This window comes from Anser cygnoides, chromosome 3, assembly GCF_040182565.1.
Source record: "Anser cygnoides isolate HZ-2024a breed goose chromosome 3, Taihu_goose_T2T_genome, whole genome shotgun sequence".
In the NCBI taxonomy this organism is placed as follows: Eukaryota; Metazoa; Chordata; class Aves; order Anseriformes; family Anatidae; genus Anser; species Anser cygnoides.
In genome coordinates this window covers 35,259,110-35,283,252 of record NC_089875.1, presented here as the reverse complement: position 1 = coordinate 35,283,252, position 24,143 = coordinate 35,259,110, and the positions used below count along the sequence as shown (strand labels likewise).

General features: G+C 37.7%; 1 protein-coding gene across 8 annotated transcripts in view; it reads left to right on the top strand.

Annotated features, from left to right (window-relative positions):
* BIRC6 (baculoviral IAP repeat containing 6) overlaps nucleotides 1-24,143 on the top strand; it is a 177,263-nt gene that overhangs the window by 32,889 nt on the left and 120,231 nt on the right. For all 8 annotated transcript variants that reach the window (XM_066993893.1, XM_066993895.1, XM_048047739.2 and 5 more), the window contains exons 11-21: nucleotides 5,304-5,453; nucleotides 9,900-10,125; nucleotides 15,007-15,167; nucleotides 17,870-18,001; nucleotides 18,909-19,040; nucleotides 19,332-19,510; nucleotides 20,182-20,312; nucleotides 21,754-21,915; nucleotides 22,021-22,152; nucleotides 22,447-22,544; nucleotides 23,677-23,824. In XM_066993893.1, the coding sequence (XP_066849994.1) occupies nucleotides 5,304-5,453; nucleotides 9,900-10,125; nucleotides 15,007-15,167; nucleotides 17,870-18,001; nucleotides 18,909-19,040; nucleotides 19,332-19,510; nucleotides 20,182-20,312; nucleotides 21,754-21,915; nucleotides 22,021-22,152; nucleotides 22,447-22,544; nucleotides 23,677-23,824 (1,651 nt within the window). The remainder of the gene's footprint in view (nucleotides 1-5,303; nucleotides 5,454-9,899; nucleotides 10,126-15,006; nucleotides 15,168-17,869; nucleotides 18,002-18,908; nucleotides 19,041-19,331; nucleotides 19,511-20,181; nucleotides 20,313-21,753; nucleotides 21,916-22,020; nucleotides 22,153-22,446; nucleotides 22,545-23,676; nucleotides 23,825-24,143) is intronic.

The following is a 24,143-nucleotide window of genomic DNA, read 5'->3' as shown; positions in this document are numbered from 1 at the left end:
TTGAGAACGAATGCCACCAAATCTTGTGCCACTCCGTTATAACAAACTCCTTGCTTTTGAGCTGTATGGAGTGTATTTATCGCTCTCTGTAGCTTTTTTTCCTGTTTTTGTTTTCATGTCTTATTTATCTCTGTCACTAGGCTTTGTCAGCCTTGTACATTAGCATATCTGAAGTTGAGGAATCAGTCAAGTGTTTCCAATTTTCTGCCTTCATAGGCAATTGGATCTAATGAGGATGGGAGGGGCTGAGGTTTTTTGCCAGGATTAGTGTTGGAAATGATCCTAAGGAGATCATCTTAAGGTCAGGATCAATTACACTTACCCTTTCAGAAGGAGATCAACCTGTTTTTGAGGTTCTTCCACATTGGAGAGGTAACAGCCTGTTCACAGAATTTCTTCTAATGTACAGTGTCCTTGATGAATATTTTTTTTCTGGTCTCTAGTCTGTATTATCTGTGCTGATTGGAGTCAGTTGTGCCGTCCTTAATTGACATGGCAAAGATCCCTACAAAAAAGGGAGTGGGGACCTCCAGCCATTTGTTTTCATCAGCTCAATACCTCCAGTTGTTTTAAACTTCCCTCAGGGGCTTTGAAAGAAAAAAAAACATCACTCCCTTCCCAAAAGATCTTCTCAGGTCCACATGCTTCTTGACCCAAAAACAGACACAGTAATCCTACAGATGTCTTTAAAGGAATTCTTCTTTTCTATTGAATAACTCTGCGCTCTGTACATACCGTCTGTGCATGTACACACTAGGATGTTTGCACTTTGGAGCGGGAAACTGAATTGGGTTTATCTTATGACTCACAAGAACCTCTTTTACAGAACTGCTGGCTAGCTGATTTTCCTTTTTCCCATAATAATGCATTTAATTATTTCTTGCCCGGCATGGTAACTTTCACTCGTCTCTATTCAATTGCATTCTATTTTTTCATGACCCAGGATGGACTTTTACAGCTGAAATGTCCAACAATAGAGAAAATTCTGTTAGAGTGAGGCTTCTGGGAAGCTTTCTTGGGGAAATTTTTCAGGTGTTTCCAACTAGTATGTGGGAACTAACCCTTCCTCTGCAACCCGATGGTGAGACAAGAAGGACTGAAGTTGTTTAGTGGCTAGTTGCCTGTGGTATGGCTTAGCATTCTTAATGCCTTTATCTTTGGGGTATTGTTTGATTGTGTGCTTGTGTTGTGATAGCTGTCGACATCTGTGTCATTGTTCCAAGTTCCTGCCAGGATGGAGGATACCTTCAGTGTATCAAACACGTCGCCAAATTGGCTTTGGCTGCAGTGGCCTCATCTCTGACATGTCTTCTAACTTGTGCCAACACTGCATTCCTGGAACTGATCACTGGTTTGATGGAAGGAAACTTGGGATTCATTTGGATGGATTTATGATTTTTACGTTCCGTTTGTGTAACTAACCCACCAGGTTCTTAAGTCTGAGCAAGTTACAGATTTTAAATACAGTTCAGAATTAAACTAGAGGCAGGCGCCGACCTAGTCTCCTTAATCACCAGTGATAGGACCCATGGGAACAGTGTTAAGCTGAGGCAGGGGAGGTTTAGGCTGGACATCAGGAAGAGGTTCTTCACCGAAAGGGTGGTTACACACTGTAACAGGCTCCCCAGTGAAGCAGTCACTGCACCAAGCCTGTCTGAATTTAAGAAGCGATTGGACTGTGCACTTAGTCACACGGTCTAAACTTTTGGGCAGACCTGTGCGGTGCCAGGAGTTGGACTCAATGATGCAGATGACACCAAGTTAGGTGCGTGTGTCGATCTGCTCGAGGTAAGGAAGGCTCTGCAGGAGGATCTGGATAGGCTGGACCGATGGGCTGAGGCCAACTGCATGAAGTTCAACAAGGCCAAGTGCCGGGTCCTGCACCTGGGGCACAACAACCCCAAGCAGAGCTACAGGCTGGGAGATGAGTGGCTGGAAAGCTGCCTGGCCGAGAAGGACCTGGGAGTACTGGTTGATAGGCAGCTGAATATGATCCAGCAGTGTGCTCAGGTGGCCAAGAAGGCCAACAGCATCCTGGCTTGTATAAGAAGCAGTGTGGCCAGCAGGTCTAGGGAGGTGATTGTCCCCCTGTACTCGGCTCTGGTGAGGCCGCACCTCGAGTACTGTGTTCAGTTTTGGGCCCCTCGCTACAAGAAGGACATGGACGTGCTCGAGAGAGTCCAGAGAAGAGCGACGAAGCTGGTGAGGGGTCTGGAGGACAAGTCTTGCGAGGAGCGGCTGAGGGAGCTGGGCTTGTTCAGCCTGGAGAAGAGGAGGCTCAGGGGTGACCTCATCGCTCTCTACAGTTACCTTAAAGGAGGCTGTAGCGAGGTGGGGGTTGGTCTGTTCTCCCACGTGCCTGGTGACAGGACGAGGGGGAATGGGCTAAAGTTGCGCCAGGGGAGGTTTAGGTTGGATGTTAGGAAGAACTTCTTTACTGAAAGGGTTGTTAGGCATTGGAAGAGGCTGCCCAGGGAGGTGGTGGAGTCACCATCCCTGGAGGTCTTTAAGAGACGTTTAGATGTAGCCCTTAGTGATATGGTTTAGTGGAGGTCTTGTTAGTGTTAGGGCTGAGGTTGGACTAGATGATCTTGGAGGTCTCTTCCAGCCTAGATGATTCTGTGATTCTGTGATCCTTATGGGTCCCTTCCAACTCGGGATATTCTATGATTCTACCCATGTTTTAAAAGTGTTACCTGCTGTTTTCAGGAAATATGGTGATACTGTTTTCTAATTATTCTCCTTTATGATCACTGAGAAAGTCAGTGTGAGCTTTAATGTCTTCTTGCTAGTGCAACAGAAGCATTTGTCATCTCTGTCCAAAAGTGATACAAACATTGAAGTCTTCAGGTAAACTACTAATTACGATGTTTACTACTAGAATTAGAAAGTACCAGATGAGCGAGTCCTTTTCAGTCTGGTAGTATGTACCACGAGCCAGTAAGAACTCAAATAAACAAGTAAGTAAATAAATAAATAAAGCAAGGATGACAAATCAGCATTGACTTCTGTACAGACTTTTTTCCTGGCACTTGACTATAGGAGCTATGGTAACTCTACAACAAATAAGCATGCATCATCAGAAGGTCATCTTCAGATGTTCTGTGAGAACAACCACCTCTTTTGTGACACAGAAACAAAGCCACCTGCAGGGTTTTGGAAAGCTTGCACAGGCACTAATTAATTTATAGGCTAATACTGTATTGCTGATGTTCATGATAAAGTTTTTTTTACAGAAGCTTTTTAAAAACAACAAATAAGTGAGACATTTCAAGTTTAGCACAGAGTTTTTCTTGGAAGAGTGCTGGAGTCTTTTAGGAATTCAGGGACTTGCTCTTCCTCTTGTAGTACGGATAAAATCATAAGGCAGTTTTTTGCTGCTGTTAATTAGCAGTACTTGCTACTATAAGCAATTAGCAATTTATTGGCAGTTCATTAGCTAATGATCAATTCCAGCATGATCAATTCCAAAATGATTGTTGGTTAAAACAAAACAAATCCAACCATCTACAGATTAAGAGAGACCTTGGCATAACATTCCCTTAGACAAGCCCGCAACTTCCCTAAGCTCTTCAGTCCGTCTCCTGCTCTGAGCCATACAACTGGCAAATGGTCAGGTCAGTCTGAACTTGCATTTCACTCAGCTGTGCTTATTTCCAGGACAGGAGATTCTCAGGTTTTGGTCACTGAGATCATTCTGATCATTGATCTTTGAGCAGTAAACAGGATGGAAAAGAACTGGCTTGTCACCCAGTGGAGCTGAGTTTCTTAACATGTCCCTAATTCTCATTGTTTAAGAAAATTGCTATATAATTGTGAGCTATATAAACTTAATTGCTATAATTGTGAGCTATATAATCTTAAGGAAGTTCACTCTAAGCATTATTTACCAGAACTATTCTTTTTTTCTCCACTCTTGGCATCTACTACTGATGTACTGTTCTGCATCGGGGCGGGGGGTGGAGGGCAGAAGAGGCAGTGTGGGCTTCTTATGGGATCTCTGTAAGAAAGGCCCAATAGCAAATGGCTTAGTGGCTTAATAAAATAGCTGTTTTAAAGAGAAAAAATGAAAAATATGGATAGTAAATCTTATGTCCCTTCAGACACTGGGAACCCTATTTTTCATGCAGTATCACTCTGACCCCCAGATGGATTTTCCCACAGCATGTAGCACTGTCTGTTGGGAGGTTCCTCCTTTTTGGTGATTCAAGCTCTAATAGTCCTCTTTTTATTCTGTCTTGTTAAAACAGTAATGTTATTAAGGCATTTTTAATGGGCCTTTCTTACTGAGATCCAGTAAAACCTTGCACCGTCTCTCTCTGTGCCTTTATCTCTGTGCGTTTCACTTCCTCCTGCTCCCCCAGTGAAAAACAAGTACCTGCTGATTATGCTTTAATTTTGGATTTTTATTACCTACGTTATCTCAAGTTTGTTTGTTTGTTTCAGTTTACCTGGATAGTTTGCCTAACAGGGTTTTTCATAACGAGTCAGGTGCTGAAGGGCATTCTGCTATCAATTTTCAGAAAAAAAAACATAGAAGGCCTTCCAGGATTTTTTTTCTCTATATACATCCCAGTAATTAGGATTTTTGTGACTACTGAAACTGTTAAAAACATTTTTCCCTGACGTTACATACAATTGAGCATTTTTTCTCAGTGATTTCTCTGTTTACCAACAGTGATATGCACAGATGAATTCTGTCATTTATAATGGGCAACTTCATAGAATGATTTCAGGATTCCACCAAAACATTTTGTCCACTGAATATTTTGGAATTGCCGTTCTGACTGTTGTACTGATCAGTGATTCTAAGTCTGACAAAAGATGTGAAGAGCCCTTTAGTTAGGAGAGTTCAGTGGGAAAATGACTTGTTCAGTTCTCAGATATTGAACTTGGAAAGGAAATGTATGCAATGTGTACAAACAAAGTAGTGAAGGCCTTAGTTGACGTGATGGAACATTTTCTGTTTAACTTATGATTTGGGTTATGGAAAGCATTGCAATCGTTACGATCGAGGTTTCTACTGGGACTTGTTTAGTTAATTGCCTTTTATCCCCCTCTTCCCTGATATTTTCTTTTCCTTTATGACATTCACAACTGCAGTTAATATTTTGGTAGTTCACCCTGAAAAACGTTGTAGTAATAAAGCAAAATGAGTTTTCATGTATAATAATGCCAGTTCCTGGTCCTATATAATTACAGTCATAATTATGTAGCACTTTGTCTGGAAGCTTGTCTTACGAATCAGGTTTAACTGTATGCCTGTCTAAATTTGCTTCTTTCATTGTCTGTGGTGATTTTAGGTGGAGAACTTCATTTCCTTCAGATTGGAGGAACCTGTGATGACATAGATGAAGCTGATATACTCGTAGATGGATCCCTTTCCAAAAGTGTAGAACAGTCTTCAGAAGGCGCCAAGCCCTTATCTAACCCTTCTAGTCCGGGCATTACAGGTAAATTGTACATGTTTAAACATACCTAATTATAATGCTTCTATTATTCTTGGAAGTTGCATGGTGAAGTGATTGTGAGTTATTTAATAGCATGTTGTTTTATACTTTTTTTTTATTGCCCTGCAGTTGAGTTCTGTAATTTTTATGTATATTTGTCACTGCTTATGTACAAGTGTAACATCTTAGCACTTCCCGATTCTCAAAAAAACCTGCTGTGTAACTGTTTTTCCAATCACTGCACGTTATCGTAAGTAGGGCAAACAAGGAAAAAAAACAGGTAATTGTGCAGACACTGAACTTCCCTCACAATTTAAATAGGCTTGAACTGCTTATTTGGAACAAAAATCGTATGTTCATCATCTAAAGTTGTCTTAGCTTCATGCAGATGATGTACAGCTCTACTTAAGAAAACTGTGCAAAGTTTATTTGATAAGTATTGTCGCACACAATGAAGTTAATGGTGTCTATACTTAAAGTAGTGCAGTTGCTGTTGTGAAATAAACTTAAGATATTAACTCTTGGATTTCTGTTTCTCGTAGTTGATTTAGGTTGAGCCTTGCTCAAATTCTGCTGTCATTTACATATCAGTTTGCTTCCTGGAAGTTTGTCTGTCCTTGGACTGAAAGAAACAATTGTTTCTAATTGTCCAAATTCCATTTTTAGCTTAAACATGATATTTAGGTCTTGTCTTTACTGCAGTTCTTGTACACCAGTTCTGCCATCTGCTTCCTTTTGTAGTATCCTGGCCCACTTGGGTAAAACAGGTGTTTTGGTGATAGGTAATGTTCCTTTAAGTAGTCAACATAAAAAGGTAGAAAAAGGGAGGGTCTCCTGCTTGTAGGGGAAAATGGTGTGTGTGCAGGTTATGTGAGCTCCTATGGGGCCCTCATATCTTTTCTCAGTCCACATGAAGTATAGTTCATTGTAAATAATTTGGCACTAAGACTTAACAAATCTAATTTTGCTGGTTAAGCCTGAGGAAGATTTGAGTCATGTTGAGGTTTTTGAAGTATCTTTCTTAGTCTAGCTCTTTTGTTGCTGGTGATGGTTGTTTGGGGGAATTGTTGATGAGAGAACTGTAAAACTACTATGTTTTTCATTTTGTTTTAACCTGCAGCTGTTGATAGAGACACATTATTTTAGTTGGGTTGGGGTTTGGAGGTTTTGGTCATGTCTGTTGGGACAAAAGTAGGGCTATGCAGGGAACCGATGACTCTTAAACTGGGAAAAAAAAAAAAGAGTCTGTAAAGTATGAAGGCAAAGCAGTGGTAGAATGTAATTTATTCTTGCAGCCATGACTGTCAGAGAAATGATGTTTATTGTTTTTGTGGGTGATGGTGGAGTGTCTACTGCAGGTGCAGAGGACAAAGAAGCTGGGAGGGACTGAGTGGCAATACAGGGATGGTTCTGGATAATGAATGGCATCTTCACTGTCACCAGCTTACTTGCTGTCTCTCTCCCCAGAATCCTACTTGCATCCAGCCCTATGATGCGTTGTTTTGTGGTCTGTTTGTAAGGTCCCTGATTTTACTTAGCAAGAGGGAAGGAAATCAAAAGAGGGACGGAAAAGTTGGTTTTCAGTATAAGATTATCTGTAAGCAGCAGTACAGCAGTTGCTGTCTTCTGCTCTGCACTATGGCTTAGAAGACTGGATTTCTTGTGCTGCTCCTTTTTCTCCAAAGGAGCCATTCCTGAAGTTTGAAAACTGCTAAGTAATAAACTGCTATACATACGTGAGGGAAGGAAGGCTGTGGCTTTCTTCTGCACCTTTCTTCTTCTGGTAATGGCAAATACAGCAGTAAAATCTTCATAGAGAATGTGAATATTCAGGACATAAATCTGCTTCATTAGATGCATTCCCTCTATAATAGCTTATCATTAGATTTAAGTGACTTCAACTCAGAGGGCAACTTTGACCAACCTGATGAATCAAACTGATGATAATTACCATTTAAATTCTGCCAGTAATGTGACGGCAAATTTATTTATTTATTTTTTAACTCTCCTTCTCTTCTTCATGCAGCCTTCAGTATAGACTGTGCTTAAATATGACCCAGTGCAACAGATTTACTTATGTGTGGACTTCTAAATAGTTATACATTTAAATTGCCCACAAGTTGCAGGTCTTCCTTTAAGCACTAATATAATTCAGGGAGTGTAGTGTTGCTTGATCTTGGTCTGTACTTGTTCCCAACGAGATGCTGGAAACAGCAGTGGTCAGACAAATTGAGTACTGTTCTGCTGTGGTCTCAGGCTGAGCTCCTAGAAGCTGTGAGAAGTTGGATAATCATTAGAAGCCAGCCCCCAAATGAGGGGCTAGGCAGGAGGTTGAACCTAAAAGATTGCAGAGCTCTTCATCTGAGCTGCCCGGGTTAAGAATACTCGTGCCCATAATACTGGAGTCTTAATGTGTGTGTGAGTGATTGCTGGGGCTGTGCAAACATTCTCTAAAGTAATGAAGCTGTCAGAATGATAGGGTTCATCCTCAGGCGTTGCTCCCAACATCCATCACATCATTGTTGCTTCTCTTTTAATCCAGGTATGTCAAGAAGAAATGTTTTTGTCCATTTCTTTGCATGTTTTTCAGACAGACATAGCTCAACAGAAGGATTTTTTCTTCTGGGGAACTGAACTCCTAGGCTGATCTGACCGAGCATAAAGCCTTAACCTATGTCGTACGTCACAGTTGGTGGCAGATAGCATCAGGCTGTTTTTAAGAAATCGCTTTGGTGTTCTCTGAAACTGTAGCTAATAGCTACTGTGGTCAGGATAGAGCCCCCAGTGACAAGCACAAGCTTTTGTCTGTATATTGTACGTATTATACTGAGTATTTTGTTCATATGTTTGTTTCTCCACTGTAGGCATTCTGGAACACTTGCATTTGCAGTTTGGCTGCATTTTAAAGGGTATTGTTTTAGAAGGAAATGTGTTAACACTACCAGGTCATACATCTTGATTAGGTTAAAATTACAATTTCCTTTAAAGGGAAGGGGTGTTTTTGTGGTAATGTAATGTAAAATATGTCTTTTTTTTTTTTTAGAAGCAACTTGCAACCAGTTTGAAACCCCTTTTCTATTTTGCTACTAGTACTTCAACTTACTATAACTCATTATTACAGTACAATAAAAATCATGTAATTTTACAAAAGAAGATAATTTTCCAGTGCTGTCAAGCATACTTAAGTCTTTAATTTTTCAGCTTCAGGGCCTGATCTATATGGTTGTTGTGAATCTGTAACTGTTTCTTTTGGAGGGGGAAGGAGAGCAAATTAGAAAAAAAATCCAATCTATTGAAATACTGAATTGAAACACAGTTTGAGCTATGATCTCAGTTCTTGTTGCAATGTCACACAGTTAAGGTTCATATTTGGCAGTAAAAGATAAATAAAATCAAAGGTGTTTTCTGTATTATTAAATTTCTAAGGCATTTTTAATCTTTTCAGCGTTTTTGCGCCTCATAGGCTAAAAAGCAGAAGTTACAGCTTCTGCAGTATGAGTGAATTTTCTGCCTGACCCTGGGTCTCTCATCTTGAGCTTCTTCACTTTTCTGGAGGAATTGTGTGTGTTTCCTCCTCTTAAGCTGGAGGATGTGATCTTGTTGTTACTCTGATTTCACTCATGCTTGCTTGCAAGATAGTCTCTATGTTCAGTCTCTGCACTGAGGGAGTGGCATTTCTTTTGGTGGTAAGTTTTCCTTTACAACCAGAAGTTTTTTTCTGAAACACATTTTTAAGGGAAAATGCTCGAAATCTAAGAAAATGGACATTACGCATATCTTATTTTCCCTAATATTTTCAATGTTTATGTTTGAGGAAACCTAATTATATTTTAGAGTTCTAGATTATTATCCTGTAAACCTGTTTCCTCAGGGCAAGACTTGAATATGAAGGCAAGATACTTGTTCAGGAACGGCGTCTTTTAAGTGCATTATATAAAGCATGCTTGTTTTTCCTTTATTCCTCTTTTAAGCTAAACTGAGAGCTTCCAAAACATTCTACTGATCTACCATAAAATACGTCTGCATCGATAAGCAGGTGCCAAAGCAATGTCTTAAACAACAGTGATAAAAATATTTTGATTACATAGTAATTCCGTGTGCCTGTTTTCATGGAATATAAAACTTTTTTTTTTTCTCTGAGTCCGTAAGGGTATAAAAATGTTTTAATCAGCTTTATATTATCAAAGTGTAGCTGGCTAATTACTTCTTGGGATGCTTCTGACTGAATCTCAGACAGCATGCTCAGAGATCTCAATACTTAGAAAACTTACTCCAAATTAGTTAGCTTCAAAGGACACTGGCTTCAGTGCTAGCACTTTTTTTAATCTTTGTGTCACACAGACGTTAATTTCACTTATAGCAGTTTGGTTATATTTCAAACAGTTTATAGGATGTTCTGGGAAATAAATACATCTGTGTAACAAATATATATGTTCTATAATTATTCAGGAGTTGATCTTTTGGTGGACCAGCCATTTTCCCTTGAAACACTGACGTCCCTGGTAGAACTGACCCGTTTTGAGACCTTGACACCACGATTTTCAGCCACTGTCCCTCCCTGTTGGGTAGAAGTCCAGCAAGAGCAGCAGCAAAGGCGGCATCCTCAGCATTTGCACCAGCAGCACCATGGAGATGCAGCTCAGCACACTCGAACTTGGAAGCTACAGACAGACAGGTAAATAGGGTAATGGTACAAAAAAGAATTGTGTGTATTGCTTAACAAGCGTGTGTAGTTGGTGTAATCACAAATTTCAAGTGATTTCATTGCTTTTAAATAGCGTGCAGGTTTAAGAGTGTGTGCTTTCAAAGATACCGGTCCTTATTTCATAGTTTGCAAGGAAGCTCTTCATGCAGTAGTTGTCGTAATGGACCTTGAAACAAATTGAAAAATCACATTTTGAATTTGTATTTTTTATACACCAAAGTTGTATTTCCTTATATAATTAGACAAGCATATTTGCCAGAATTAGGTATTCTTGTTGTTCTATAAAAAGTCTGATTCACTCTTATGTATACACAAATTCTTAGCAATTTTTTAGTCAGAAAATGCAAGCTCTGGGTGCCAAAATGAATGTAATAGTTGTCCTAAACCACGTTGTTTATCTTAAAATGTGAAAATAGAGTGTGGATTTCCATCTGCTCTTGTGAAGTAAAATTTTCTTTATATGTGAGATGTTTACTTGAGCCAATATAGTGCCTTTGCTGTGCTAAAATGTAGGCAATATTTCCACTGATATGAATTGTGCTGATTCAGTATGTGTGTGAACTTGGAACTCTTCTGGGGTTTTAGAGGCTGGAACAGCAGTATTGCAGTCTCCTTGAGGAGTTGGTTAAAACCTAGCTAAAGTAGTTTTGTATGTGTGGTTTTTTTTCTGAAAAATACTTGGAAAAACAAAGTTTAAATATGAGTTGTGTAGTGTGTTTTTGAAGAGAAGTGTGTAATAATGTACTGCAAGGTGTTTTGGATTAAGCTGTTACACATCCATCCCACTGATGTATAAGTTTTAGATATTAATGCAGAACCTAAATTGCTCATCGAGTGGAAACAAAAAGCCCAAAGACACTAGGGGAGCTAGAGATCATATGTGAAGGGAAAAAAAGGATGTGAAATAAGTGAAAGCTAGCACGTGTTAATGAGACGTTTCAGATGGGGAAACAGGTCTGGAAGGTAAGGGTTGCAGGCATTCCAGGGCTGACACCTAACATAAACTGAACTTGCTTTAACTTAAATATTCATAAACTATGGTTAAAAACTTGCAGTACGTTATAGGTTTTGAAAGCCATCTTTATCTTGTGATTTTGCTTTGCGTGAGTGAAATACTCTGTTTGTGCCAAGTGGAAAGGAGGCCCTTCCATGCAAAATAACTTCCAGTTACAACTATTGATTATCCAATGTGTCCAGCAACGGTTGAAAAAGTAAAAATCTACCAAAGTGAATTAAAATATGAATAAAATAAATAAAAAATCTTACTAATATTTGTTGAATTAGAAGAAAAGTATTACTCCTGCTGCAAAGTAAAATAGGAATATATAGAGGTAAAGTTGAAAATTTTGTTTTAGTAATGGAGAACTTTAACAGCTGCTGAATGACACGTTTAGAAAATGATCAAATTACAGTCCCTTTGTAGGATAAAGTATAGGTTCTTAAGGTTGAGAGCAAAGTTAGTTTTTAATTAAAAGATATCTGTGAAGAAACTTTTTGATTTCGGGGTTTGTTGACTTAATATGAGGTTTCTTTTATCTTTTCTTTGAGTGTCTTATGCTGATTCTTATCAAGATGTGGGATTACAGGTTTAGAGGGATGAGTAATGCAATTTGATAAGGTAGTTCTTCTGCTTCCCAAATAGCTAGAAGGAAATAAAACTATAAATGTGTTTCAGGGAAGGGCATTATGTTACACTTTTTCAGTCCTACTTTGTTACTTTTAAAAGGCTATATAACAAAGAAAAGTGAAAAAGCAGAATCTGATTTACCATACGAATTATCATCTAAACATCAATGTTTCCTATTCAGTGGAAATGTAACTTGAATGTTAAATTGGGTGAATTATTTTTTAAAAGTACATGAATTCCTAGTGTTTTTTTTGCTAAAACAGTGACATCTGAGTGTCCTGTGTTGTTTTTTTTTCTCGATTTTTTTCAAGTGTGGGAAATGTCTTATGTATTCAACTTACACAGACATACTTTGAAAATAAGTGAAAGAAGGAAGAGTTAGCTATTCATGTGGTTTCCAATGTTCATTGCCTGGAAATGGATGTGCAGCGTAAAGCTGAGTTGTAGTGGAAGATCAAACATTAATGAGATGTTTTAGAAAAGGTATGAAGAGGGGTGTTGGAAAACATGTAGTTCTAAGAGTGATGGTACGTTTGCATTTAGAACATAGTCTTGATTATGTGTTCTTCTTTAAAAAGATACTACAAAATTAGAAGGGTTCCAAAGGTGAGAAAAGTTGTTAAAGTAACTCAGGCTATCAGAGAAAAGTTACATATGGAGTGCAAATACTGAAATATTGAGAAAATAACGAGGAAGTAAATGATTTTTTTGTCGTCTTTGAAAATTTGCACGATTGTAAGGATGTGCTTAACAGAGAGATGGGGAATTCAGAAACTGGTTAAAAGGGAGATTTTTTTCATTCATGACATTAGATTGTTCATTGCCACAGGTATGAGAAGATCTCTTTGCTATTGGAGATTAACGTGAGACCTACGTGGAGGGCCATTATTTCCTATATGTTTTTTGAGAGATACTTAAAACTTCCTTTAGGGCGTCTGCTACTGACTTGTCTCAAAAAATATTTCTAGAGTAAGGAAATTGTCCTTCTAATTTGGTATGGCAGTGTGCATCTTCCAACACACTGAGTACAACAGGCAACTGAGACCACGTGATTTTTATTCATTTCTCTACTTGTGCCAGAGGTTTGGTTTAAACTGTTTGAGCAGAATATTACTTAGTAGTTCAGAAGGCTTTTGAATGCTCCTTTGAGTGTCTCATTCGCTCCATGTTTTACATGACCCATATAGGAATATCCAAACACATTTAAAAAAAAAAAAAAACTTCAAATTTCTGCCTGTTTCGTAGTGGGCTAAATATCTTACAGAACAGAGGAAAGGTATGAATGATTTGGACATGGTTTTAGTGTTAATGCTTGCTAACAGTCTTCTCCCTGGAGTTGTAGGATGAATTTTCATTATTTTTCAATCTGAGTTTGTACCATTAGCTGAAAATGCTCTACTGTTGCTTCTTAAATCAAAGCCACAAGCTGTATTCTGTCCATCTTTGACCAGCCCCCAAAATAAATAATTTCTGATACTGCTGCTTCTGGAAAGCTGGCATGCAATTTCAGAAATCCTGTTACTGGTTTTCTGTGTGATCAGCGGTAAATAACTAGAGGTGTACAACAGTGTGGTTTGTACCATGTTTGTCTGAATTGCAAATGCTGTTTACGCTTCTTGGCTTCTAGTTTCCTCTTGGCCTAGAAGTTTTCTGCCATAGCATGAACAGTACTGCCATTCTGCCCGCTCACTAGTTTGCCAGCCCTGCTTTTCTGAGACAGGCTGCTGTTTGCTGCCATTGCAATGAAGCCCCTGAATTCTCTCTTCGTTGTCAGAGGTCTCAGTGCATCTGGGATTGCTGAGGTGGAAACGATGCTAGAGAAGGCAGATGGTTCACTTCCGAAAAAGTCATTGAAGGGAGAATGAAACCATTCTCAGATTTGGTGGTTAATTCTAAATTTCCACAATATGCAAAATGAGTTTGAAGGACTGATCTCGTTTACTTCAGCAGAAAGAAAAAAAAAGATTACTTATCCAGTGTCTTAGAGTTTCCTTGTAAGTCTCTTCTGATCATAAAATCATAGAACAGCTTGCGTTGGAAGGGACCTTGAAGACCATCTAGTTCCAACCTACCTGCCATGGGCAGGGACACCTCCAACTAGAGCAGGTTACCAGGGTGTAGATCCATGTTAGGAATGCTTTTTGTTATCTGAAAGGAAATACCTGTTATATCTTCACTTATTTTTAAAAATACATTTTTATGATCCTATTTTAATATTACTAGAAATGAAAGTATTGAAATTGTAGTCCCTTTGTATCATGTAGAAATTACTTCAGCAATATACTCTGCTGTTTTGTTGTAACACTTCTTTTTAACTCCTCTTCTTTGTTCGGTGGTATAAAATTAAGTAGATATGGTTTAATAAGATCAAATAATTATGATAACCTCGGTTGTGACCTGTGGTATACTAGAAAGTGTTAGTAATTAATATATGTATATGCATGTAGGCAGACAATAGGAACATGCAAACATATGAGAAGTATTACACCTTGATTTTTAAAGATAAAGCTTACAATTTCTTAAATGGATGTGTTCTGTAAGTCACTTCTATCCATTGGAAGAAATGGGCAAATGCTCTGTTTGTAAACAGGAGTTAAAACTAAGCTTTTTATGTGTACCTGGAATCTGTTATAAGTGTGTTATACTTGGTAAGAAGCACTTCTCATGCTGTATAAATTATCAGATGTATTTTTAAAAAATAAACTTTTTTTCCAAATTAGTGTTTTGAGCCTCCTAGATGCAGCTGTTGTAGTACTGAAGAGTGACCATGTTTAACGCTTCCCAATACAGAAGACCAACTTATAAGATTGCAAGGCAGTTACTTTCATGCTTTTATACCGTTCAGCAACTGGAAGATCGTTTTTTAGTGTTGTGTTTTTTTCATTTATTTTTTTTTCTAGAAACGAAACTGATATTTTTAGTAATATGGAAGCAGGACTGTAATGAAGATAACAGGGAATCTTTTCACTGCTGCTTTTATCCAATCTTTGACTCACCCTCCCTTATTTTATTAAATGACCTTTAAAGTGTTCTTTACGAAGTGAAGCCGGTCAGTCACAGCTTGAAAGGCTTTTACTTTAGAAATTGGTGTGTATGTTAACTAATGAAAAATAGTTTTTTTCATTTTTTAAAGAATGTATGCATAGGTGGAGGATGCACTGGTTAACACTGTCTGCTTGATCTCAGTCTTAACAGTGGGTCATTGTTTTCTTGTTTCCTGACAGCAACAGCTGGGATGAGCATGTCTTTGAACTGGTTCTTCCAAAAGCCTGTATGGTTGGGCATGTGGACTTCAAGTTTGTTTTGAACTCAAACATCACAAACATTCCCCAGATCCAAGTGACTTTACTGAAAAATAAAGCTCCAGGCTTAGGGAAAGTCAATGGTAAGAAAGCACGTAAGATCTCTTCAGCAACTTTTTTTTTTTCTGCTCAATCTCCTTATTCTCTGTGAGGTATGCTAGAAGATTTGGTTGAAATTATGCAAATATTTTCATCTTTTATTTATTTCATTCTATTTCTCAGGATCATGTTCTTTTTTCACTTAACATGTTCAAAGGAAAATCGGGAAAACAAACTCGATAAACAGTTCCAAAATACTGAATTTTATACATATAAAAGTGCATAGTTTAAAAAGGTTGAACAAGTTGTTTTTCTGTATTGCTTGAATCCTCCAGTTATTAAAATAAATATGTTGTCAATTGTAATGCATTGTAAAAATAGACAGCTGAAACAAACGCTGCTCTTTTTTAAATATATCCTAACAAAAAGGCTAAAGGAGATTATTGTTCTGGCTCACTGAAGGAGATTATTTGCTAGTGCCACTTGGATGTGTAAGAGAAAATTGCGAGGCTCTTTTTGATTACACTAGATAAGACCTGGTTTCCCTGGGAATTCTCTCATCATCTGGCTTATTAACTAGGCTGTGTGAAGACTGCAGTATGATTTCGTTGTACGTTCCTTGCAGCCTTGACAGGGTAGACCAAAGATATGAATGCTCTTGCCTTGGGAAGACTCCTAGCTGAACTCTGCATCTTACTAGCTCTCAGGGAACCTGTAAGGGGGTAGAATAAAGTGCAAAGTCACTTCATTGGTGTGGAAGAGCTTGTGCCTTCATTGAGATTTTCCTGTGGTGAGAGTGTTCATTGCATGTCCTCTTGCTCTGTCTCCTCAGGGCAGAAGGTATTCCTTTTGGTGAGGCATTAATTGGTGATCTTTATCTGGCCACCTCTTTCTGAAAAGCTTCCAGGAACTCAGTATTTCAGAGGACTCACTCTTGCTGTCAGATATTATTGATATGAAATGTGTTGGGGAGAACAGCAAACATGATAATACAAGCTCTTTTTTTCCCTTTTAATTGTAATGCTAAGTAACAGCACCCCAGTTAAACAAGGGTAACAGAGCTTTAAATTTTAAAAGGGAACATGGGCATACCAAAAATCATTGACGTGCTTTCTTAGAACTACTGACGCTGTAGCATCCCCCAGTACCTAACAAGAAAAAGGTGTTCTGGAGAGCCTCCTTATAGAAATACTATGAACTGGTATTTGTGCAAGAATAAAATACTCTAACATAGTGACTTTCTTGGAGAAAGTGTATTCTTTCAGTGTACAGGAAGGTTTAGCAGTTTTATAAGCAGTGCTAGCTGTGAGCACAGGACAACAGTCAGATGTTCTTGCTGCTTCTTCCTCTCTTTAATGCTTGAAGTAATAGCTACATTTTAATATGCAGCAGCATTTTGTTTTATCAAAGCAAAAATTAGGACAGACAGACCATGTTGCCTTTCTGTATGGAACCTACTTTGCTTGCAGCATGAATTTTAGTATTCAGTCCATTTGGTCTTGGGTCTGCAGATCTGGGTGTTGAAATTAGTCTGACAATGTTCAACTCAGATGCAAAACACTAAAGAATGGTGATTTTTTTTTTTTCCTTTAAGACTTGAAAAACTCTTCCAGAAGTCAACATTTCACTTCCTTACATGGAATGTAATGGCCTTTGCTGTTCTCTGTAATGGGTATGGTGGAGAAAGCATGGAACAGGGGGCAGGGTATACATACGCAGCCTGGAAAGGGCTGGGAGATGTGAGAGTGCCTGCCAGGCAGCCTTTGCAAGGTCTCTCTTTCTTGTTGATTGGGAAGCCCCAGCGAACCAACATCCTCCTAAGTAATACTGTATTGTGGTTGTTTCCTATCTTGTGTTTTGGAAAAGGGCCATAATGACATTTGCCTTTTTTCCGTGCCCTGTTGAGTGAAGTAACAGGGTGTTAGACAGGATTTCAGTATAAGGAAAAGTAAACCTAGATGACTTATATCTGTGCTGGATATTAACCAAAATGTCCTAATCACAGCAAAAAAGAAATATTCAGAATTGTTTGGAGGCTCCTGAAAATGCATGAAATATTCAGACTGAAGTTCAGTTAACTCCCATCTCTCCCCCCATAAGGAGAGAAAGGAACTGAATTGTTAAGATAGTGAGACCTAAGGAGGATCAGTAGGGGGAGAAAATTTATTCAGTCATATTTTGTATGACAAGGCCCCTGGAGCCAGTTAACTGTGCAATGTGTAATAACAAGAAGGTCAGAGGCATAATTCTTCTGGATTGGAACTAATGGTTTTGATCTGCCACTTAATGCACTGTATATTCTTCTTGTTTATTTGCTTGCACGTCCGCTTCATCTGTGATTCATGAGAACCATTTAATTGAAAAAAGAACTGTACTCAGATGTTATCAGAATAATATACTGATGTTCAGCGTGAAAAATGCAGTTATTTTCAGTTTAGTTTATCAAAATTTCAGTACTGGAATCTAAGTACTTGAGTAATCTGCAGTTGATTATTAGAAGAAAATACTTGATTGGTGTTCAAGCAAGTGGTTTACAGGTCATTCAAGGAAATGTTTTTTAACTCTTTACTGCAACTTCAGTTGCAATTTTAATATGAAAAACACACCCTTGTGTATTTGTTGTTCTTACATTAGCAGTAGCGTTTTGGGTAGAAAGCTCATGCATTTGCAATTTAAGCTACTGCTTCTGTTTTTTTGTGAACCTGAAGCAATGTTGACAAATCTTACTAATGTTTTTGTTCTTCAGAAGCAGCAGTAGACAGACAGATCACATTTCCTTTATCTCCAGCTCATAATATTGAAACGGAGAGAAATGGAAAGCCAGGACCAGTTGAATTCAATGAAGAAATGCAGTATATGGATGTAGAGGAACCACAGTGTAAGTTTTACTTAAATTGTTATAGTTTGTTTAAAATAGGAGCTTTTTAAAAATTATTTTTCATTATATACTGGAATTTCTCCATAAACGTTTCTCAACCATTTGAAACATACTTATTTCTCAGCCCTGCTCAGTGTTGCCTCTCTCACTGGTCTGTTTGCTGTATGACTTCAAAGTCAGAAAAAAAATCATTGCTCTGGAGGTTTTTGGTGCTTCAAAGCAGTTTAGTATTTATTTGAATTCAGAAATAAAGTTGATTGATACGGTACCTTTCTATCTTACACTAATGCCCTATTCCAGCAGTATTTTACTTGGTTTTCTTATGTAGTTATGACAGAAGTTTACTTTGCCTGGCTTTTACAGAGATTGCCGCGGTAAACTCAGAAAAATTATAAACAGATGGTAAAGAGTTCGTAACCAATCATGTTAACTTTCAGTCATATCAGACCTGCTCTGCCTGTTTTTATTACCATTTTTATTAATGAGTGTTCTTCCACAAAATCTGCAAGAGATGCTCTGAAAGGTAATCATATTGCATCTGACTGAGGAGAGCTACTGACTCTGAACAGGAAAATTCATAGTAGGAGTGAATCAGTTCCAGAAATAAGATTCCTTTTCTTGGTCCTTTCAGCAGTCTTTCATTACACTTTTTCCTTTTATGTCCAAGTCCTTCGATGCATTTATATTATTCATATAACATACCTGAAAACATTTCGAAAACTGTCAGTTACCTTTACTGATCTCACTGGGAAAAGACTTCAAGTGAACCTAAAGTAGTTGTCAGATTTTCAATGTACAGTTTGTGTGTTTAGTGGTCAGTTTGACATTGTGTATTTTTAATGCAAAGGATGAGATTTTATAACTTAAGAATTCATAATTCAGGTCTGTATTACTCATGTTTTTAAAGGTCTTAGGTTGTGTCCATTTCTGGAGGAACATAAAGAAGATATACTCTGTGGTCCAGTATGGTTGGCTACTGGACTTGATCTGTCAGGACATGCTGGAATGTTGACACTAACAAGTCCAAAGCTTGTTAAAGGTAAAATAGTTTATTATGCTAGTCACATGAAGTATGCATGACTGAAGTGCATCTCATACTTCTGTAGCTGGACTTCGGTTTGCATTTATCTTCACATTGACAAATTTTGCTATATAACACAATAGATAATTCAATAATGAGTCACAATTTCAAACTGGTGTGAAAATACTGTAAGTAATGTAGTTGAGCTTTGCTTGTGTACACTATGAAATTGAAATCTGTTACAACTTGTCCTAGTAACCTATATAAATTCTCCTCCCTACATCCCTCTTTTCTTTTTTTCACTTCCAGGCATGGCTGGTGGCAAGTACCGCTCATTTTTAATTCATGTTAAAGCAGTGAATGACAGAGGAACAGAAGAAATCTGCAACGGTGGCATTAGGCCAGTTGTTAGAATACCATCCCTAAAACCTCAGACTAACAAGGGCCATTCCCTTGCTTCCTTGTTGGCAAAAGTTGCAGCAGGCAAGGTACTGAATAGCCAAGACATCTGTGTTAAAGTTGTAGATTTGGTATGGCTTATGTCATCTGAAAACAAAACAGCTGTTAGGGGAGTTAAGATCCATGGAAAATTATCTTCTTTTTTTTTTTTGAATTTACACTCTGTTAATGCTTTCAGGAATCAGAGTTCAACATCTTTAAGTTTTCTTCTCTAAAAGTTCAGTTGAAAAGGTCTGTTCTGCCACATTCCTATCATGAGCATATTTTAAAAAAAAACTTCTGTTTTCTTGAGTGTTTTCAGTAACTGATAAACCTCTTCCTCTTGTGAGGATTTGTATGTGTGTATTCTACTCTTGATTGTTGTAAGATTGGATAATGTGATGTGCCTCTTGTGCAAATGATTAGAATGGTTAGAAAATAGCAAATTTAACAATATTTTCAATTTACTGTTCTGTATTAAAACAGTTCACAAACAAAAATAGCCCATTTAAGTACAATAATGTACAATACTACATTTAAGCTCAAAAAATCTTGGCTTTTATGACTGTGCTGTTGCTAACAAGCAGTAAATATTTCAGTACTCAAACTGAGAGATTTTACTGAGCTGTATGTGCTGTATTCTGAACAAGATACATAGTTGCAACAATCTAAGAACAGTGTGGTTCCTGAAATCTGTATATTTTTTCCCCTCAAACATCAGGAAAAACCATCTAGCAAAATTGAAGCCAGTAATTCTTCAAGAAAATCAGATAATCTTAGAGGCTGTGATTTACTTCAAGAAGTCTCTGTAACAATTCGAAGATTTAAAAAAACTTCAATTTCAAAGGAAAGGTTAGTAGGTGGTTTTTAATTCTAAGGAATATTAGCTTCAGATACAGTCCTCATGAAATACTCAGTTCTCAAAATATCTCAGTTCAAATGACAACTTGAAACAGTGATTTATGAAATGTAGATTATATAAGAAATCCAGTAAGTCATTAGTTTGAGGGCACTGTGTGGTGCAAGTTATGATAGAAAAAGAGATAATTAATTCTTAATACTGAGTGATTATTTGCCTGACTTGAAAGGCAAATGAAAGTAATACCAATTTTCTTAATAATTTAGATAAATGATTTAGACAGACTTGTTTTTAAGTACCATCTTAGACTTTTTTTTAATAAATATCTTTGTTTTTTATTTCTACGTTTTCTCATTTCTTTCAGCATATAGTATATTATTTGTCAAAGTGTTCGGAATCAAATTCAATTATCAAATTATCACTCAAAAACTGCGTAAGGTCTCCATGAATTGATATTACAGACCTAAATATGAATAATGTAGCTTTTAATCTATATTACCAGCTACCACGCCACAATGGTGGCACTGGCTGTAATGTAATGTAAACAAAGAGGCTGCAAGGGCAGGAAAAAAAAATAATGATGTACAACTTCAGTTACTCTGTGTCGTTTAGAAAAGTCTCTAAAATTTAATGAATTGTGTAAGAGCAAATTGACAAGATGAACAATAGTATTGCTTAGGACCGGTTTGTGTTCACCAAAGAATTCCAGGAGTATTCCAGGATGAAACAACTGAACTTCTAATGATAGTGAAATTTCTTGCCGTGGAATGCTTTAGAACATGAGGACAGGAGTACTGTAACAGAATGGTTCAGGTAACCACAGATGAGTAAGCCTCTTGGCATTACTAATCTTCCAGTACAAAATTGTGGTGAAGAACAAAATCAGTGGACAACTGGAAAATACAAGAAGAATCAACATGGCTTCTGTAAAGACAAATCTTGTTTTACAAATCTGTACACGATCTAGGTGATTTCTAAAAGGTTTCTGATTTTCCAGAAAGCCTTTGGTGATGGATTTTGTCAGAGCTATGAAATAAGAGGAGGCCCTGAATGAAGTAGCAAGAAGTCCTTTAATGCAGCAGGAAGTAAATAAGCATGAATAGTTGCCAAAGAATGTTGTAGACTATGAAAGTCTGCTTAGGTTTAGAAGTTACTAGACAAGTTAATAGGGGAAAAAATCCACCAAGGTTATTAAATATATACTGTAACCTAGGAAGCTCTCTGAGCAGAAAATAGGAATATTGGGAATGTGTGCAGGGAGGGTATCATATATGCATATACTGGTTTTAGTCTCATCTAGGCATCTTTTTTGTTTGTTTTGTTGTTGGTGTGGTGGTGGTTTTTTGCTGTTCTTAAAGTGTCTTTCAAGTTTTGTATTCTGCCTTAATGGGAGAATGGCCATGTTGGATAATTCTGTTTTTATCCCTCCCCCAGAGTTCAGCGGTGTGCCATGTTACAGTTCTCAGAATTCCATGAGAAGCTGCTCACTACTCTTTGCAAAAAGACAGATGATGGTCTGACCACAGAACATGCTCAGAGTCTTGTGCTAGATACACTTTGTTGGCTAGCAGGAGTGTATTCAAATGGACCTGGCAGGTAAGAGAGAAATTGTGTTTAAGTTAGTATAACTGTTTCTCAGTATCAGCTGTGTGTAAAAACAGTTTTATATGATTGCCTGATACATGCAACTTGTTTTTACAGCTCAAAGGAAGGAAATGACAGTTTGCTTTCTAAAACACGTAAATGCGTCTCTGATATAATACGTGTTTGTTTCTTTGAAGCTGGACGGAGCATAGCTCACAAGTGTGCACGGTTTCTTGCATTATGCATCAGGTGAGTGCCATTTCATTTAAGGTGTACGTGTTTTTTCTAAATATGTATTTAGGGGTTTTGCATGCAGTCTGAATCATATATGTTTTTGTTACTGTTTGACATTAAACGTATGAACAAGCAGTTCTACAAGATTTTCTGTTGAGGAAAAATTTGTTAGATTATGACTGCAAAGAAATCAATTTTTCAACTTCATCTAATGGTGAAGATGGCGATCTCCATCTTCATTCAGCAGATTCCATATTTTGTTCTTACTTCATTAAACGTTAATGTGTCTGGCTATGTGTTTCTTTATAGCAATGGCAGGTGTGACCCAAGTCAGCAGGGGTTTGGATCTGTCCTTCTAAAAGCTTTACTTGACAACATGCCTCTTTTGCCTGCTGCTGCAACAGGTGGTATGTATACAATGTTTGTCATCATACAAATAGAGGGTATGGTAGTTTGGCATGTTTTGTTTTACTCCCTTGTGAAATAGGAATTACATAATTGTTCAGTTAGTACTAACAGCTTATTGGAGTGGTGCGGTCAGGTGGTAGATGGTAGAATTCTAAGCAAATTAGCTTGCTTGGAGCGCTAAGGCACTGAAACTTTTAGGAGACATCATGTTAGTTTTGCAAGAATTTTCAAAGGTCTTTAGCAGCCACAAATTCTGATGGCACGAATCTGTTACTTTGGAAGAGTAGCTAATTTATTCCACGGAGTCTGGCTATCCAAGTAACATCCAACTAGAGTAGTCCACTTCTGTTATTTCTCCACCAAAAGGACACAGACTAAATTAAATTACTTCCTGATCTGTATTGTAGTGTACTGTTAGCACCTTACTGAAGCCTTTTGAATGCTTGCTAGAATAAGAAGATGACTTTAAACACTTGTTTTTGGGGTAGTGAGGCCTGCTTTGTGTTTTTCACAGTATGATGTTGAATTGCATCTGGCATGGCATCGCTAAGGGGTCTTGAAGAAGGATTATTTGCATTCCAAAATACTTATTGTGTTACTAAGGTAGAAACATTTAACATTCTGCTATTGATGATATGAAGTGTGCAGAGGAAGGAGAGGAGAAGGCAGAGATTTGTGTTTTCATGCAGAACTCGTGCACTCTGCTCCCAGAGTTATCTGTAAGGAGAAATGCCTGCAACAAATACAGAATAAGGATACAGTGGCCACAAACAGGGGGAAAAGTTGAATCTGGAATGAGGCATGGCTCTGGAGGGATCAGAACCTAAAGCCTAGCATCTCAAGCGTCAAGAGCATTTTGGTTGTTGTGTTTAGTAAAAGCAGAGGACAGAAGCAATGGAAGAAATACATGCAAAATTATCTCTTGGGAATCTTAGCTTCTTCAGTTATGAACCAGCCAATGAAAAGAGTACTTCTACAAACTAATGATTACAGCAATTAAAGTCCCTCTCAAACAAAACAAAAAATACTTCATCTGTCACTTCCATTGATTATGTTTTATAGTATGCTTTTTGAGTGAAATATTCACATCGTGTTTCACCTGAAATTAATTTTATTTTTGTTTTAATGCAGGATCAGTGTATTGGTACTTTGTGTTGCTGAATTATGTAAAGGATGAAGATTTGGCAGGGTGTAGTACAGCTTGCGCGTCGTTGTTAACTGCTGTGTCCCGACAGTTGCAGGATCGCCTAACACCTATGGAAGCATTACTTCAAACAAGGTATGAAGGGTTGTGGTTATTGTAAGCTTAATGAAGCCAAACATGCAAAGTGTCTAATGCCACACTCTGGCCTTCTGAAGAGGGTTGGCTGTTTAAAAGAAAACACATTTTCCAGTATTGATTTGATATAGCTCTAGATATTAGTTTTGACTGATCAGGGGTAAAGATGAATTAAATTGCTATCTTGCAATTTACAGTGCACTTCGAATCAATGGATAATGTACGTAATGTTTGAAGTTGTGCAATCCTTGAGTTAGTATTTAATTATTTTGAGATAAGGATTAAGAAAGTATGATCTTTCGAGTATGGGAGGGAATCA